Consider the following 17,490-nt stretch of genomic DNA (forward strand, 5'->3'; position numbering starts at 1 on the left):
TCCTCTAGACACCCACCATGGCCCAAATCCTGGAATCGGACATTCCCTACGTCCCTGCGCAGACCGCGTCGGGAAAGTACGTTGTGGTGCTCACACAGCCTTTATGACTGGATTACGTGCAACTTGTCGGGCTGCAAGGACTCAGATGTCGCACAGTACCGCCTGGATGGGAAAGGTGTCACGTATGTCACCCCACTGACACAGGCGCAAGACCATCGTAGAGATTGCCGACAAGGTCTCGTACTTTTTGCGGAACACGCTCGATATCAAGGAGGGCGAGCGTGTGGCAATCATCTCGCCGAACTCGACGCTGTACACGGCCGTCACCCTCGGTATCCTCCGCGCGGGTCTCGTGGCCGTGCCGCTGAACCCGATCTATTCGGCGGACGAGCTGGTGCATCCCCTGAAGGATTCGGAGATTTCCGCCGCCTTTGTCTTCCCTGCCATCGTTCCGACGGTGCGTGCAGGTATTGAAAAGGCGCAGCGCTCGCTCACCCGCCCCAACGGCCAGCCGGCGATCTGGCTGATGGATGATGCGGACTCCGTGGCGGACCTCAAGACGGGCGAGCGCGACTTCCTCAAAGCGCTCACCGACAAGACCTTCCCCACGGTGCGTGTGCGCAACTCGCAGGAGGATGTCGCATTTATCGTCTACTCGAGCGGCACGAGCGGCAAGCCCAAGGGCGTGCAGCTCACGCACGACAACCTAAAGGTCGGCACTGAGACGCTGCGCCTCGGCTCGCAGGGAGACGTGGGCGACCTGCAGGTCGCCATTGCGGTGCTGCCCATGTTCCACATCTTTGGTCTGAACCTCACGGTCCTTGGTTCGTTCCTCACTGGAATGGTCGTGGTCGTCGTGCCGCGCTTCGACATCGAGGTGTTCTGTGCGGCGATCCAAAAGTACAAGGTGACGCTCGCGCTGGTTGTGCCGCCGATGCTCCTCGGCCTCGCGCGCCACCCCGTCGTGTCCAATTACGACCTGAGCTCTCTGCGGATTGCTCTGTGTGGCGCTGCGCCGCTTTCTTCCGAGCTCGGTGACGAGGTTGAGCGCCGGCTGCCCAACCTGCACGTCACGCAGGGCTACGGCCTGAGCGAGACGTCGCCGGTCGTGACCTACTCGCTGCACCAAGACTACCGCCAGCACAAGGGCTCGTGTGGCGCGGTCGTTCCGGGCTGCCGCGTGCGTCTGGTGGACGACGACGGCAAGGATGTCGCTCACGAGCAGGGCGAGAATGGCAAGCCGGGCGAACTGTGGGTCCAGGGCGGTATCGTGATGAAAGGCTACCTGAACAACAAGGCGGCCAATGACGAGTGCCTCACGCCCGACCACTGGTTCAAGACGGGTGACATTGCCATCTACAAAAACAAGCACCTGTACATTGTCGACCGCAAGAAGGAGCTCATCAAATACAAGGGCTTCCAGGTGCCCCCGGCTGAGCTCGAGGCGCTCATCCTGACGCACCCCGACATTGCGGACGTCGCCGTGGTCGGTGTCAATGACAAGGAACAGGCGACCGAGCTGCCGCGTGCGTACGTCGCGCCGCGCCCCAACGTCTTGAACGCCAAGACAGCGTCCGAGGAGGAGAAGCAGGCGTTTGCCAAGAAGGTCGTGGACTGGGTCGGCGAGCGCGTCGCAAACCACAAGAAACTGCGCGGCGGCGTCGTGGTCATCGAAGAGGTGCCGAAGAGCGCCTCGGGCAAGATCTTGCGCCGCTTCCTCCGCGACCGCGCGAACCCCAAGTAAATAGGACGAGGCAGCGAATCCTGGCCTGTGCGCGACTCGGCCGGGAGCGGGTTGGCTCCGACCTTGGGATGCGAACGGTCGTCGGACGCTGGATCGCCCCTGCCTTGCTTGCCCGACGCCCTCTTGCTTCTCGAGTGATTCCTGTAGCGCGAGTATCGATTCGGATGTCGTCTACCACAGCTGGAAGCGACGTGCTTCCCCCGCTCTTTGAACCCACGCCGGTCGAGGCGGTGACCAAAGACGCACCGTACGTGCGCACGGCCGCGTGCCTGATCATTGGCGACGAAGTGCTCAACGGCAAGACGCTGGATACCAACAGCAACAAATTGGCAAAACTGTGCTTTGAGCTCGGCATCGAAATGAAACACGTCGAGGTCATTCCGGACGACCAAGAGACGATCGCCGAGTCCGCACGGCGCCTCTCGAGCAAGTACGACTGGGTCGTTACCAGCGGCGGCATTGGCCCGACGCCCGACGATATCACGTACGAGGCGCTTGCCAAGGCATTTGGAAACGTCGCGCTCGAGCACGACCAAGAGACGATCCGCCGCATGCAGGTGGGCACCGCGCACCGCCTTGGCACGACCAACGTCCCGGACGACGTGGTGCGTGCGCGCGAGCGCATGGCGCTTTTCCCCAAGGGCGCCGAAGTCATCTTTCCCACGCGCGAATACTGGGTGCCGGTCGTGCGCGTGAACGGCAACGTGTGCGTGCTGCCGGGCGTGCCGCGCATCTTTGAGGGGCTCCTTCTCGCATTCCAGTCCTATCTCAGGCTCGACCCTGCGATGCGCAAGCCGATTCGCTGCCTCGTCCAGGTGAACCAGCCCGAGAGCGCACTTAGTCCGGTACGTCGCCCTACTCACCCAGCTCTTGGAACGCCTCACGCGCGACGGAAAGCAGGACGAGATTCGCGTGGGGTCTTACCCCAAGGTACGTCGCCCTCCTAACGCAGTGGAACGCGGGCGTACACATCTCCTTGATTGGCTACGATCAAGCGACCATCGATCGCTACGTTGCGCAGGTCGTCCAAGAGACCGGCGGTCATAAGCTCTAGAGTGGCTCGGTATAGTTCGAGGGGAACCTGCGTGAGTAGTGATACGTACATGCCCGACTCGGGCTTCTCGCTGCTAAAGGCTGCGGCCAGCTCACCGGTCCACCAGTCCGACTCGTTATCAGTTCGCTTCAGCACGCGGATAATGTCGCCACGCTTGAACGATAGGTCGCTCGGCTCCTGCGCCTCGAAGTCGTGCAGCGCAACGACCAGGTCGCCTTCGAGCAGCTCGGTCGGGAGCAAAGAAGGGGGCTGCGAGGCGGGTGCGGGGGCAGGTGCGGGGGCTGGGGGCTCCTCGTCCTCATCCTCCTCGTCCTGATCTAGATCAATTAGGGCTTTAGACCTGCGCGACTTGTACGGCGCGTACGATGCCGTACTCTCGCGGGCGAACGACGAGGTGTCGTCACTGGGGGCGTACGCACTCGGCGCACGCGCCGCAGGCTTCTCAAAAGGGTCCGCAAATGGATCGTCGGAGCCGGGCTTAGCGGTAGGCTCCCACTCGTCCTCGGGCTCCGGCCGTATCGGGCGGCGGGGGCGGCGGCTCTTGTACGGCGCGTACGAGTTCAGACCGGACGAGGGCTCGTCGGCTGCAGGCGCATCGCGCGCAAACGAGTCATACGAGTCGACCGAGGCCTGTGGGCGCGGCGCATACGACGCCCGCGACTGGCTCGGCCTATCGTACTCGCTCGAAATGCTCGTCCTCTGCAGTTGGCGATCCAGATCGTCCATGCCCGCAGTACGAGTGGGCTTGGACGACGTCGGCGGACGCGGCGCCGCGCGGCGGTTCGTCCGAGGGGCGTACGCTGCTGCGCTGCCGGGCGGTACGCTCAGCTCCGACGCCGAGTCGCTCTGCAACGATTCTGTGTCGGCCGTAGTACCGTCGCCGGTAATCTCCTCGAGGCGCGTCATCAGGGGCACGGCAAACGGCGGCGCATCGACGTCGCCTTTGAGGATCTCATCCGGCTTGATCGAGCGGCCATACACAGTCGCGTTTGCGTCAGGGCGGTCCAAAAGCGCGGTGCCTTCGATCGTCACACCGCCATAGAGGCCGCGGCTCATGCTATAGCTAAACATGGCGGCCATCTTCATATCTGCATTCATCGCGGCGCTCGCCTCGCCGGAACGCCCAAGCGGACCGATCGCCAGAGCAAGGTTACCGCCGAGCTGCAGCGATCCGACCGACATAAAGGAGCGCACCGCCGCGCGCGAGTTGAGCACAATCAAACAATCGACCATCTCGGCGCCGGCATTGAATCCGCCGCCGAGGCCGCCGATACCAATCGCCGTAGGAGGCGACCAATCTGCATGAGCCAAAGCACCTACCTCCGCTCGGCAGCTTCGCGAGCACGACACCGGTGCCGGCCCGTGCACTCATCAGGAACCCGATACGGTAGACCGTAAAGCTGTGTAAGACCCGCAACATACATCGCAATTCCCTTCGCCTTGCGCATGACGCTTGCCGGAATGACCTTATCGAGGCCTTTGACCGACCCCGGAGGGCAGAACTTGTCAAGGATCTGCGTCAGAGCCGTTGCCTACCTTCTTCGCACGGCGCACGTCCGACTCCATCGTGGCCAACAGGAGGATCGGGTAGGCCACGTGGCACGGATCTTCACCATGCACGTTTCATACCATAGGTCCTTGCGAAGCAGGGAGCCATAGTGTACCCCGCTTGCCGTGAAAACGACCCTAGGCCGCGCCATCCGTCTCTGAATCCGGCCGTGCGCCGCACCATGCCAAGCCGCACGGACCAAGCCACGTGGCGACGTGGCGGAGTGCTTCCGGCGACCATGGCAGGCGCGGCTCCGGTGCCTGCCCATGAGCTTGCAGAGCTCCGGCGCACCGAGCGCGAGGTTATGGCCTCAATCCTTGGTTCCGACTTTCAGGTTCTGCAGCCCAAGGCTTGGCACGGTGCCGCAGCCGCCAAGGTCGAGACCTATGAAATTGTGCTGCGGCCAGAGGACGAGTCGCAAAAAGCGCACGTAGCAGTTGTGCTGCATATTGCGCTGACGCGCACTTATCCGAATACGCATCCTACTGTGCATGTGCGTGCAAACGATGCACGTACGCGCGGCGTGCCGCCGAGCAGCCTGGAGGAGCTGGGCGAGGTGCTCCAGGGAAAGGCGCGCAGCTTGATAGGCGCCGAAATGATCTGGGAGCTCGTCAGCGTTGCCCAAGAATTCATTAGCGTGCACAATGCAGCACCTGCGCAGGACTCGTCTACGGCCAAGCTTAGTCTGGAAGAGCGCATGCGAAAACGCGCCGAGACCGAGCAGCAGGACGAAGAACGACGCGTGCAAGAAGAACACGCGCAGCGCGCAGAAGCTGAGCAACAGCGCTCGCGTGAGCTTGCAACGCTCATCGAGAGCGAGACTCGACGTCAAAAAGCGGCGATCCGCGAAGAGCGGCGCAAGCTGCGCGACACGCCGATGGCGCCGCCGCCGCCGGTCCCGTCCGAGGCAAGCGCGAGCGTCGAGATGGAAAAGGCCGACCAGGAGGCATTTGCCTTGGCTTCGGTGCCCCTGCCCGCCTCGCCGGTGCGCCGAGGGCCGCTCCTCGAGACTTTTCCGCTGGCTCGCAGTTTTGTTGCTTTCCCTGAGCAACTTGCCGACGCCAACGAGACGCTCTGGGCACTAGACATTACGCCGATCACCGCGCCGTACTATGCCGGCGCAGCTGGGAGTCGCAAACTCGACGATCTCGAGGCGGATTTGCACACACTGCAAAAGATCCGTGCGCCGTCTCTTGCGCCGCTCTTGGGCTTTGTACGTGCCCCGCTCCGTACGCCTGAGCTTCCGCAGGCGAGTGCTCTGTGCATTGTACGCTCTGGTGCAGGTGCGTGGCGTATGAGCCAGCTTCTCGCGCAGTGCCGCACGCTGCCGTGGCCAAGCGTGCGGTCGCACCTGCAATGCCTGCTAGATGCGCTGCATGCGCTGCATTCTGCGCAGCTGGTGCACCGCCAAGTCGCACTCGAGCACATCCTTTTGGAGCACGAGCAAGTACGCCTCTCGGGCGCCGTGTACCGCCGGCGCCTGTGGGACATGCATCGCTCGAATTCATTAAATGCGATGCGTACAGAAGAGACGCCTGCTCCCGACCTATGGCGCTCGCCGGAAGCGATTAGCGATCCGATCAACTACTATGCGCCCCGCGACCTGTGGGACCTTGGCCGCTGTGCGTGCCAGATGCTGTTTGGAACGCACGTCATGTATACGTATGCATCGCCAGAGCAGCTCTGGGACTCGATGCAGGGCGAAGAAGTACGGGAAGCCAAGGCATTCCTGCAGCGGCTCATGCACCGCTCGCCGCAGGCTCGGGGTACCGCTGCCGAGCTGCGTACATTGCTCGACGAGACGAGTGCGTCGCAATGGCACAGCGAAGTCGAGCCGGTCTCGCCTGCACGTACCGTGGCAGCGCGTGCGATGCATCAGTCATTGCGGCCACAGCGGCCGCCCCGCCATGCTCCTCAGCCCGAGCCCATCGGTTCGTTCTGGCAGCTACGCAACGTCGCGACGCCGAGCTACCAGCCCGTGTCGCGCTATCTGAGTGACTTTGAGGAAGTGGAATTCCTTGGGAAGGGCGCGTTTGGTGTGGTGGTCAAGGCCAAGAACAAGCTTGACGGTCGCTTTTACGCTGTAAAAAAGGTGCGACTCAGCAGCTCGGCGGCCGAAGAAGAGCGGACGATGCGCGAAATCATGACCCTTTCGCGTCTCGACCATCCTCATATCGTGCGCTATGTGACGTGCTGGATCGAAGAAACGCAAGTGCCGAGTCTCTCGGCCATCGGGCCAGAGACCTCCTCGGAGATGGCCATGACGACGAGTCAGCAGATGGATGCGAGTGCCATTCGTGCACTGAACCGCTTTGCGCCGCATGCCGTGGGCGGCGGAGGCAGCAACCTTGACGACTTTTTGTCGACAGACAAGCAGGATATCTCGGATCTGGACTCGTACATTGAGTTTGGCAGTGTCCATGACGACTCGAATGTCGCTAGCGAAGCCAATGAGAACCGCAGCAGTGCGCTTTGGGCTAGCCGCAGCGAGTCCAACTTGTCGGACAGCAGTTCGTCGAGCGGCGCAAGCTTGGTGAGCCCGACGCCACCCGTGCCCATGTCTTCGTCGCAGGATCGCGGCACAGGCGCGACGCGTGTGCTCTACATTCAAATGGAGTACGTCGAGAACCAGACGCTGAGTGATGCGATCGAACGTGGTCTCTCCGTCGACGAGGCCTGGAATATTTTCCGGCAGATGCTCGAGGCGCTTGTGCACATTGCGAGCGTCGGCATCATTCACCGCGACCTGAAGCCCAGCAATGTGCTGATGTACGGCAATGGCGATATCAAGATTGGCGACTTTGGCCTCGCTACGACCAACCTCCAGACGATCGAGACGGGGATGCGCGAGTCGGTGTCGAGCGAGCAGAGCGGCGACGACAAAGAGCTGACGTCGGGCCTCGGCACGTTTTCGTACATTGCGCCCGAGGTACTTGCAAAACAAGGCCTTAGCACGCGGTACAACTTCAAGGTCGACATGTTTTCTCTTGGTGTGATGTTTTTCGAAATGCTCGCATCGCAGCGGTACTACAAGACGACGATGGAGCGCAATCAGCTTATTCGCGACCTTCGGCAGCCGTCCATCGAGCTCCCTGCATCTTGGGACGAGGAACAGTTTCCCGCGCAGACGCAAATCATCCGTCAACTACTCAGTCATGACCCCTCGCAGCGTCCGTCCCCGATGGCGATGCTACACAGCCCCCTTCTTCCACCAAAAATGCAGGACGAGTACGTGGAAGAGCTTCTACGTCTCGCCGCAAGCCCGTCCAGCGTGCACCGTCACCAACTCATTGCATCACTCTTTTCCAAGACGACGATTGACGAAATTCGCGACTTTACCTTCGACACGGGTGCGCAGAGTGACGAAGACGACGTGTTGGTCGGCGTCGTCTGCCAGTACCTTCGCAGTGTCTTTCAAAAACGGGGTGCCGTGCCGGTGCATCCGCCCCTTCTTTTTCCGCCAAACGACGCGCTGATTGCCGAGACAAACGTTGTGAAACTGCTCGACAAGACTGGCAATGTGGTGTTGCTTCCGTTTGACCTTACTGTACCTTTTGCTAGGATTTGCGCGCGCAGTGGCCACCAGCGCATCAAGCGATTCGACATCGCAGATGTCTACCGCGAGAACCTCTTGGCCGGTGGCCAGCCTCGCGCGGTGCTTGCAGCGAGCTACGACATCGTGTCGCCGGACCCCGATTATGCTTCCGAGGCGGAAATGCTCGATGTCCTTGACGAGATCCTCGACATCCCCGGCCTCGCAGGAGAGCCGTGGGAGATGGAACTTGGACACGAGACGATTGTTGACGTGCTTCTGCGACGCTTCCCCGAACGCATTCGTCCTGCAATTGTGAGTGCGCTGCCTTTGCTACTGGTGCGCCATGCCGAGCAGCGGACTAAGCAGCAGCTCGCCCAGCTCGGTCTGACGGAAGTGCAGCTCGACGATCTTGATGCTTTGCATCTACGTGGTGACGTGCAGAGCACGACAGAGAAGCTCTTGACACTGCTTACACCGTCGGAACGCGGCGCACTCGCAGCGCCCATTGCAGCCATGCAACGCATCGCACAGCTTGCGCACCAGTTTGGCGTACGCCACAAGCTCCTTTTCATGCCACTCATTACGCATGGCCTTCAGCGGTACCAGCATGGCACGATTTTTGCCGTGGTCAAGCATGTAAATACCAAGCACCGCGAAGTGCTGGCGGTGGGTGGCCGGTATGATCAGCTCCTGGCTCGGTTTGCTTTCCCCAGCACGTCGACCACGGCCGTCACGACGCCGCGTGCGGCCGGCGTACAGATCGCTGTGGGAAAGATTGTGGCCGCCCTGGCCAAGTACCAACAAGTGCATGTTCCCCGGCTCATGGGACGCCCGGAAGAGGAGCGGACCCTTGGCCCATGGACGCCGAGGCGTTGCGGTACGTTGTGCTACTAACTCAGAATGTTATATTGCAGCAAGTGGCCCTGGGTTGCTCGAATTGCGCATGCAGCTCTGTACTCTGCTATGGGCAAACGGAATCAGTGCCGATATTCAGTACGAGCACAGTGCTGGCGAATCGCTCGAAATCACGACATCCATGTGTCGTGCAGAAGGCATTTTTTTCCTGATCCTCGTGCGTGCACACAGTCCGGTGCTCAAGATCCGGGAGGTGATTCCGCGGACAGAGCACGAGGTGGTGCGCGAAGAGCTCCTGCCATTCTTGCAGGACCGCATCGCACGGCAGCGACGCATTGATCTACACACGGCGGGCGGAACACAAGCGCGGCCGAGCCTGCCCGATCTGCAAGCTCGGCCAACGACGCTTGCGACCAAAGGCTCGGCGTCGGCCTCTGCACCCGGACCGATGCGCACGGTCCCTGCATCCGAGGTGCACGTCTCCCTCCCTCCCCGTATGGAGCGGTCGCGGCGTGAGCGCCAAACCGAGCGTCGTCTCAAGCCGGCCGCGCGGCAAGCGCTTGCGGAAAAAGCGGCGGCCGAAGCGGCGCGTCTGACCGAGGTGCTTGCGACCGGCAAAGTCCCCGTATTTGCGGTCGACCTCTCTCCGCCCCTCTTGGCCCGCTTTGCCGGTGTCGCGACCGCCTCGGACGAGGCTTTCCGTGCGCAAATGGCCGATGTGCCGCACGAGGAGCGCGAATATGTCAAGGTGCTTCGTGCGCAAATTCTGCATGCAACACGTGCGGACGAAGGCAATGCAGGCGTGGGGAATGCATCGCCCGCCTCGCCCTCGCCGCTGGCCGGGCGTGCGGACCCCATGGCATTGGCTGCTACCCCTATGCCCTATGGTCGTGTCTTGCTCTATTCCATTCGTGAAGGGCGTCTGCTCTTGACAGAATAAGAGGTCCGTGCGCACTTAGGCGCGGTCGGACGGATGACCGGGCGCCTGGGCCTCGTCGGTGGGCAGCGCAATGTACGGCTCCGCACTGGGTTAGTAGAGTGACATACCTAGCATTCACGAGGGATTCCTCGCCCGTGTACAAAAAAGCGTCGTAGAGAAAGACGCCCAGGACACCGCCCGCAATCGGTGCGACGCCAGGGCCAAAGAACCAGTACGCGTAGTCGTGCGTCCAAATCTCTGAACCGTAGCCAAGGAATGTGAGCGCGATGCGCGGGCCCAGGTCGCGGGCCGGGTTCAGCGCATAGCCCGTGTTGAAACCGAGCGCCGAGCCGATCGCTAGCACGGCAAGGAACAAGCCGATCGGGAGCGAGCCCTGCGACAGGGCCCAGTTGCCCTTGTCGCCAAACGCCATCACGAGGAAAAGGAGCGTAGCGGTGGCGATGATCTCGGTCAAGTATGCGGTCACGAGCGAGATCAGCGGACTGGGGAACGTAAAGAACAGACCCGCTGTGGCGTGCGGACCAAGCACCGAGTGCCTTGTGCCGTCTTCAAACAGCGCAATGCTATCGTGGTACAGGTAGTAGACGACGAAGGCACCAAACGTGCAGCCCAGCACCTGTGCGGCAATGTAGCTCGCAATCTTGTGGCGGGGAAAGCGGCGCCAGGCGGCCAGCGCGACCGTTACGGCGGGGTTCAGGTGAGCGCCCGAGATACCACCGGCGACCCACGCACCCAGCGCGACGCCTGCCGCCCATGCGATGCGGCACGAGAGGTAGGACCCGAACGCCTCGTCGATTTCGTTCACCATGTAATGCAGCCGCACCTGGCACTCGACGCCGGCGCCGAACAAAATGATCATAAATGAGCCCCAGAATTCGCTGTGTGAGCATGGCTACCTACGCAAACTCGTCGCGCCACTCATTGCGGATCTTCGCCCAGCGGTTAGGGAATTGGCTCGGCATGGTCGTGGGTGGGACGTGCGCTCGGGCCATCTATGCACGTGCTTACCAGAGCTGCAGGTGCGCTATGGGAAGGTAGTAGCGGTCGAGCGACCAATACTTGCGCTTGACGCCGTTCCAGGTCTCTTCAGTCACGTCCGGGAAGAGCATCTTCCACTTGGTCACCAGCCCAATCTCGCGCAGATCGAGCTCGCTGACGCGCGTGTACACCTCGTACAAAAACCGATTCGTCGCCGCGAGGCCGTGGAAGAACGAAAAGCGCGACTCGGGCCCCGACAAGACGTTCGGCAGGCACTCAAAGAACGCGCGCAGGTCCTGGTAGTCCTGCGAGTAGGTATCAAAATAGATGGCGTCAAACGTGCCGAGCTTCATTGCGATTTCGCCTTCAGGGTCGTTTTCGGGGGTGAGAAACTCTTCCCAGGTCCCTTCAAATATCTCGACGCCCTCGCGCTTGTCCCAGCCGAGCTGGCGCAGGAACGCGAGCGCGTCGGGGTGTGGCTCAATGATAACGTGGCGCCCGGGGCGGTACGTCTGGATCGCCTCGTCGACGATTCCCAGCCCAAACCCGACATTCAGCACAGAAAAGCCGGGCTCTTGGCCTTCACACAGCGCGTGTGCCGAGGCGTGCATGATCTCGTTCTCCCACTCGGCCATGACCATGTTCTTGTCCTGATCCAGGCACCGCCACTGCCCTCGCTCGTCCTTCTCAAAGGTAAGGGGGCTCGCAAGGAACGCCTTGTTGCTCGCCTGCACCTCGTTCTGCGTGCCAGGCACGAGGGTGAGCGAAGTTCCCTGTGCATTTTCCGAGCGACGGGCATGGTCGTCTTGCTGTGCCTCGTCCTCATCTACCGTGGTATTCGCGCGGCGCTCCAGCAGGTCCGTCAAGAACGACTGGCGCACGCCCTCTTCGAGCAGCAGCGTGTAACACGGTGTCGCGTTGCGCGACCACGCCACATCTCCTGCAGTATGCCCCAGGTTGTCCACAGCATTCCACAGCGCACCGCACTGCAGCAGGAGCTTGACGAGCGGCGCATTGCTGTGGTCAGCAGCATAATGCAGAGCGTCCCAGCCGAGCTCTTCGTCGGCGTACCACGCGTCTGCCGACCCGTCCCACACCTCGTTCGCCGTATCCGACGGAGACAGGAGCACCTTGCACGTATCTAGATCGTTCGCCGCTGCGGCATGCAGCAGCTCTGCATTCCGCTGCAGCCGTGCGGCCGGCAGCGCATCTTGGTGGGCCATCGCGAGCCTTTTTTTGCCACGTGGGAAGTGCTCCGTGTTTGTCACGACGGCGATTGGGATGTCGTCGCTCTTTGGGTCCAGCACGGCCGCGCCGGGCGCGAGCGCCACGCCGGCCTTTGGACGGTCCTCGTCGTTTACGTCGGGCGAGACGGCGAAGCCTTCGTTCTCGTTCGGCGGCGCGGCGCAGCCCGCGAACAATGCGGCGCCTCCCAAGCCCTTGTTCGGCACGGCGCCGAATACGAGCGCGCCCAGCACCTCGGCGACGCCCGCGCCCAGCACAGGGCTCTTTGGACAAAATACGGCACAGCCGAGCACGACACAGCCCGCTCAGAGCACCGGGCTTTTTGGGCAGCAGAACCAGGCCAAGCCGAGTCTGTTTGGCTCGCAGCCTCAAGGCGGTCTTTTTGGCGCGTCGCAGCCCGCACAGACGTCGCAGCCCCAGGGTGGCGGGCTCTTTGGCGCGTCGCAGCCGTCGCAGCCCGCACAGACCGGTGGCCTCTTTGGCGCTGCGACGACGCAGCCGTCGCAGCCCCAAGGTGGTCTTTTTGGCGCGTCGCAGCCCGCGCAGACGTCGCAGCCCCAGGGCGGCCTCTTTGGCGCGTCTACATCGAATCCCGCGCAAGGCGGCCTCTTTGGCGCAAAGCCAGCGTCCCAGGGCCTCTTTGGTGCGCCTTCGACGCAGCCCCAAGGCGGCCTTTTGGGTGCGTCGCAGCCGGCGCTCTCTACGTACGTTTTCCAGCTTACCCAGATCGTCGCAGCCCACGTCTGCGCTTTTGCAGCACGGCTACTACCAGCGCGAGCGTTTTAATGAGCTTCCCGATGCGCAGCGCAACCTGCTCGAAGAGATGGACAAGTATATTCGGAGCCAGACGCAGATCAAGAACGAGCTGCGTGCGCGCGACCAAAACAGCGAGCCCCGGCGACTGCCGAGCGAGGTGCACGAGCTGAGCACGCTGCAGCAGTCGCTCTCTGCCTCGCTCGAGGCGGACGTGCTGCGTCTGCAGACGATTGCCGCGCGGGTCGAGCGCGATCGTGCGGATCATATGCAGCTGCACCAGATTGCGCAGCATGCCAAAGACAAGCTGAGCGATGGCAGCAGCTTTGTCGACTGGCTGCGCCACTTTTACGAGCGTGCAGCGGAAGAGGACGTGGCGCGTATTCACCGGTACCGTGTGACGATGGAGCAGATTGAGCGCCACCTGCTCTCGCTCGAGCAGCGCGAGCAGTTTGCCCCCCAGGTGATTGCGGAGGTGATCTATGACCAAAACGCCTCGTTCATGGGCCTCGCCGAGCAGATCGCGACGCTCCATGCGGAGATCGAGACGCTGAAGAAGGACTACGTCAAGTGGTATCAGGCGCGCTTCCAGTCGGTCCGCGATCCGTTTGCGCCCGGAGTATCGGTCGCGGAGGGTGCGTAACTAGTGTCTTTATTAGCTATAACTGCGCTTCAACCAGTTCAAAGTAGCGTCCGTGCTTTTGCAAAAGTTCTTCGTGACTGCCCCGCTCGACCACGACACCGTCCTCGACAACGCAGATAATGTCCGCCCGGCGGATGGTCGAGAGGCGGTGGGCGATCGTGATCGTGGTGCAGCCTTGGCAGGCATTGTCCAGCGCGCGCTGCACGAGCACTTCCGACTCGGCATCCAGCGCAGACGTCGCCTCGTCCAGCAACAAAATCTTTGGGCGGCGCAGCAGCGCACGGGCAATGCACACGCGCTGGCGCTGCCCACCGCTGAGGGACGACCCCTTGAGGCCAATCATGGTATCCAGTCCCTCGGGGAGCGCCATGGCAAAGTCCCAGACGCACGCCTCGCGGCATGCGCGCTCGATCTCCTCGTCCGTGACCTTGTCGGGATCCACGGCGCCGAGCAGCAGGTTCCAACGGATCGTGCCTTCGTACAGCACGGGGTCCTGCGATACATACGCCATCTCGGCACGCCACGTGTGCAGGGGGATGGTCTTGAGGTCGATGCCACCGTGGGTGATCTCGCCTTGGCACGGGTCGTAGAAGCGCTGCAACAGACTCAGCACCGACGACTTGCCGCTGCCTGAAGTGCCGCAGAATGCCACTGTCTTGTTCTCGGGGATCACCAGGTCAAGATCGCGGAGCGCAGGCATATCGGGGCGCTGGGGATAGCGTAGCTCGACGCCGCGCAGCACGATATCCCTGGGGCCCTTGGGCGGCCACTCGATCGTCGGTTCACCGCTGGCGAATTGCGGCACGCGGTTCCACCACGTATCCACCACCTTGGTCGCATGCTTCGCACGCGCCATGTCCGGCATAAAGGTTGCGAGACGCACCGACGAAAAGATGCCGATGAACACGCCCTCGAACACGGCAAACATGCCAAAGGACTCCAAGCGGCGCTCCATAACGAGCTTTGTGCCCCAGTAAAGCATCAGGCCAGACGTTCCATACAGGGCAAACTGCGTGTAGGCAAAGCACAACGAGCCCGAGACCAGCATCGGCATGTACGACCGCTCCAGCAAGCTTTCCTGCATCATGCGGCGCACCGTCAGCCGCTCGCGGCCGAGCGACGAGACGGTGGGAATGGCATCGACAATTTCGGCAATGTACGACGAGGTCTTGTCGATCGGCTGCTGGATAATGTGCTCGTACTTCTCCAAGAAGATCACATTATAGAAACCGGCGACCATCAGCGAGATCAAGCCAGGGAGCGTCGTCAGCGCCATCGCCCAGCCCATCGCAAGCGCCATGATCACCGCGCCAATTAGGTTGCCAAGCGCCATGATCAGTTGAACGGCCACCACACCCGTCGCTGCACCGATGCTCGCGGCATTGCTAAAGATGGCAGAACTCAGCGCGCCGCTCCCGTTCTCTTTTTGGTCAAAAAAGGCGACCTCTTGGCGCAGGAGCGCGTGCAGCGACTTGACTTTGATGGCGTTCATCATCTTCTCCGAAGCCAACTCGAGGAAGTAGGAAGCCAAGAAACCAACAATAATCGCACATGCGCCGACCACAATAAACCACATCGCCCACCAGTTGGACGATTGGCGCATCTCGCGCCGGTCGGGAAAGCCAAGCGCGTCGATCGCGAAACCAGAAATCCAGCCAGAAATGGGGAAGGACGCAGCGAGTGCCACGGCTGCAACAAGGCCGGCCAGGAACAGGAAACGCTGCTTGTACGCAATGCGGTAGAGCCGCGTGAACCCGGAGCGCTTTATGTGCGTCTCTTCCGTCGTCTCTTGCACGACACCTTGCCCGTGGCGGCGGTCGCTTGCGCCCCAGTTGGCAGACGTCATGCCGGCACCGCGCGTGGCCAGGTCAGGATGCATGCCTGCAGGCCGAGGACGCGACGTGGCATTCGTATCTTGTTCAGCACCAGGCGGCGGCGGCGGCGGCGCAGGCTGCCACTGGCTGCTCGAGGCACGCGTCGCCGTATCTTGCTCTTCAAAGGGCTGGTCTTCCAGAGGGAGACCAGAAGCGGTGCGGTTGTGCATTACCATAGAGTAGTACAACCCGTCCTTGCCGTTGCGCATCAGCTCTTCATGCGTGCCGTGCTCGACGACTTCGCCGTGGTTCATCGTGACAATCTGGTCGGCGTGCTGCACGGTCGACAGGCGGTGTGCGACGATAATCGTGGTCATGCCACGCTTCTTTTGCTCTTTGCTGAGCGTGCGTTTGATGCGTTCTTCCGTGGACGTATCCAGAGCCGATGTCGCTTCGTCCAAGCAAAGAATCAGTGGCTCGCGCACAAGCGCACGAGCAATGGCAATACGCTGGCGCTGACCACCGGAAAGGTGCACGTTGCGGCCGCTCGCAAGCATAGTGTCCATGCCTTGCGGGAGCCGCTTGACAAACGACCATGCCTCGGCCTTGACCAGCGCTTCGCGCACCTTTTCGCGGATCGTCTCCGGAGAGAGCGACGCTGCGACGGGGTCCGCACTGAGACCCATGGCGACATTTTCGGCAATCGTACCGCCAAACAGTTGGGGGTTCTGGCGCACGACGGCGATCTGCGAACGTAGCCAGCGCAAGTTCAGCTCGCGCTCGTCTACACCGGCAAACAGGACGCGGCCACCGCCTTGGATGCGTTGGCGCTCGCCTTCGACGTCGCGGTCGTTGGCCATGGTGCTGTCCTTCTCGTCGAGCTTGTCCTCCTTCTCCTTCTCCTTCTTGTCCACAATTAGGCTTGTTTCGGGCAAGTTGGAAGTCTCTGGATCGTACTCGCGCCCAAGCAGCGCCGTAATGGTCGACTTGCCGCTTCCCGATGGGCCCACAAGCGCCGTGACCTTTCCGGCAGGGAACTGGATGCACACGTCTCGCAGGCTCGCCGTGTATGGCCGCGAGGGGTAGGCAAACGTAACGTGGTCCAGCGCAAAGCTGGGCGTGTACACCGGGAGCCCTTCTGGATTCGACACGCCTTGCGGAACTCCGAGAATCTCGCCGCCCGTTGCGCGCACATCTACACGAGGATCGCGCTCGATCGTCGCACGCATTTTGCGCAGCGCAGCCACATTATCGATGAGGCTCTGCAGATGCGGCAGGATCATCGCCACCGAGAACATGGCGCTGAGGTAGTTGTAGAATGCAGAAATCACACCGTCCATCTGCTCACGCCCCTTTGCAATCTGGACCGAGCCCCACCAGAAACTGATGGAGTAGAGCGCGTTGATGATGAGGTACATTGCCGCGAGGTCTCCACCCTTGACCATCGAGCGCTGGTTCACAAACCGCGCGAGCGGGGCAATGTACAAAGTATGCATCCGGTCGACGAGCTGCTGTGTGATTTCAAAGCTCTGCACGACGCGCACGGAAGCAATCACCTGCTCGACGAATGTCGTGAGTCGGCTGTCGACGTCCAGGGCCGAGGATGTCACCATGTCACCGAGCCATCCGAGCACCGTCGTGACGAGCACAGCAAACACAAACACGCAAAGCATCACGCCAGCGACCGTCGGCGCACGCGAGAAAGCCATAATAAATCCAGCAAGCAGTGTTCCGATCGCATTCAGCAAGAAACCGAGCTTTTCGCCAAAGGCAGCACGGATTTGAGTCACATCGCGATTGGTGCGCGATGCGATCTCACCCGGTCCGTGCAGCTCGAAGAAGGCGGGATCCTGGATGACGGCCGCAGCAAAGTACTCTTCACGTAGATTCTGGCACAGTTCATGCGCAGCGCGAGGAAGCAGGACCATAAAGCCCCAGCTGGTAAGCATTACAAACACGCCGATCACGACACAGATCCACGCCAGTTCGTTGCTGCGACTCATCGCGTAGTTGGGATCGATATGCTGGTACTGCTTCACGGTGTGGGTCCAGTAGCCGTAGAGCAAGTCGATCGATGAAAGACCGCCGCCCGACGACAGCGCACACAGGACACCGAGGAAGAACAACACATTGGGGTGGTTCAAAAACTGCCATGGCGAGCGTAATGGCGAAGGAACAGGGCCAGCAAACGAAAATAGATAGAGGAAACCAGGAAGTGTCGACCTATGCTTTCCAATAATCGGCTCCCGAAAAGGTGCCTCGTAGGCGGTCATCGCCGTGCTGGCACCGCGAGTCCCTTCCGACATGGCATCGAAGATGGACGCCACTATGACTCCTTTACTTCTAAAAATCGTGCCATTTCCCCAATTAGCCCTATGTG

General features: G+C 61.5%; 8 protein-coding genes across 8 annotated transcripts; 4 read left to right on the forward strand and 4 right to left on the reverse strand.

Annotated features, from left to right (window-relative positions):
• Positions 1–17: 17 nt before the first annotated feature.
• On the forward strand, positions 18–1,744 carry MJAP1_001071 (uncharacterized protein; the record flags this gene model as incomplete). The annotated part of the gene is made up of 3 exons (XM_060265037.1): positions 18–76; positions 99–182; positions 205–1,744. 3 exons carry the CDS (start codon positions 18–20, stop codon positions 1,742–1,744), a joined length of 1,683 nt encoding a protein of 560 aa, XP_060121020.1.
• Positions 1,745–1,908: 164 nt separating this feature from the next.
• On the forward strand, positions 1,909–2,724 carry MJAP1_001072 (uncharacterized protein; the record flags this gene model as incomplete). The annotated part of the gene is made up of 3 exons (XM_060265038.1): positions 1,909–2,589; positions 2,612–2,661; positions 2,697–2,724. 3 exons carry the CDS (start codon positions 1,909–1,911, stop codon positions 2,722–2,724), a joined length of 759 nt encoding a protein of 252 aa, XP_060121021.1.
• Positions 2,725–2,794: 70 nt separating this feature from the next.
• On the reverse strand, positions 2,795–4,364 carry MJAP1_001073 (uncharacterized protein; the record flags this gene model as incomplete). Its single annotated transcript, XM_060265039.1, has 5 exons — positions 2,795–2,825; positions 2,848–4,096; positions 4,119–4,198; positions 4,221–4,312; positions 4,335–4,364. The coding sequence occupies 5 exons, from the start codon at positions 4,362–4,364 to the stop codon at positions 2,795–2,797; spliced, it is 1,482 nt and encodes a 493-aa protein (XP_060121022.1).
• Positions 4,365–4,585: 221 nt separating this feature from the next.
• GCN2 (non-specific serine/threonine protein kinase) lies at positions 4,586–9,677 on the forward strand (the record flags this gene model as incomplete). The annotated part of the gene is made up of 3 exons (XM_060265040.1): positions 4,586–7,894; positions 7,943–8,686; positions 8,832–9,677. 3 exons carry the CDS (start codon positions 4,586–4,588, stop codon positions 9,675–9,677), a joined length of 4,899 nt encoding a protein of 1,632 aa, XP_060121023.1.
• A 15-nt stretch (positions 9,678–9,692) lies between these two features.
• On the reverse strand, positions 9,693–10,639 carry MJAP1_001075 (uncharacterized protein; the record flags this gene model as incomplete). Its single annotated transcript, XM_060265041.1, has 3 exons — positions 9,693–9,762; positions 9,785–10,555; positions 10,578–10,639. The coding sequence occupies 3 exons, from the start codon at positions 10,637–10,639 to the stop codon at positions 9,693–9,695; spliced, it is 903 nt and encodes a 300-aa protein (XP_060121024.1).
• Positions 10,640–10,681: 42 nt separating this feature from the next.
• RMT2 (type IV protein arginine methyltransferase) lies at positions 10,682–11,878 on the reverse strand (the record flags this gene model as incomplete). The annotated part of the gene is made up of 1 exon (XM_060265042.1): positions 10,682–11,878. One exon carries the CDS (start codon positions 11,876–11,878, stop codon positions 10,682–10,684), a length of 1,197 nt encoding a protein of 398 aa, XP_060121025.1.
• Positions 11,879–11,936: 58 nt separating this feature from the next.
• On the forward strand, positions 11,937–13,296 carry NUP49 (glutathionyl-hydroquinone reductase; the record flags this gene model as incomplete). The annotated part of the gene is made up of 2 exons (XM_060265043.1): positions 11,937–12,604; positions 12,627–13,296. 2 exons carry the CDS (start codon positions 11,937–11,939, stop codon positions 13,294–13,296), a joined length of 1,338 nt encoding a protein of 445 aa, XP_060121026.1.
• A 16-nt stretch (positions 13,297–13,312) lies between these two features.
• MJAP1_001078 (ABC-type xenobiotic transporter) lies at positions 13,313–17,383 on the reverse strand (the record flags this gene model as incomplete). Its single annotated transcript, XM_060265044.1, is given in 2 exon segments — positions 13,313–14,374; positions 14,393–17,383. 2 exon segments carry the CDS (start codon positions 17,381–17,383, stop codon positions 13,313–13,315), a joined length of 4,053 nt encoding a protein of 1,350 aa, XP_060121027.1.
• Positions 17,384–17,490: the final 107 nt, after the last annotated feature.

This window comes from Malassezia japonica, chromosome 1 (assembly GCF_029542785.1).
Source record: "Malassezia japonica chromosome 1, complete sequence".
Taxonomy (NCBI): domain Eukaryota; kingdom Fungi; phylum Basidiomycota; class Malasseziomycetes; order Malasseziales; family Malasseziaceae; genus Malassezia; species Malassezia japonica.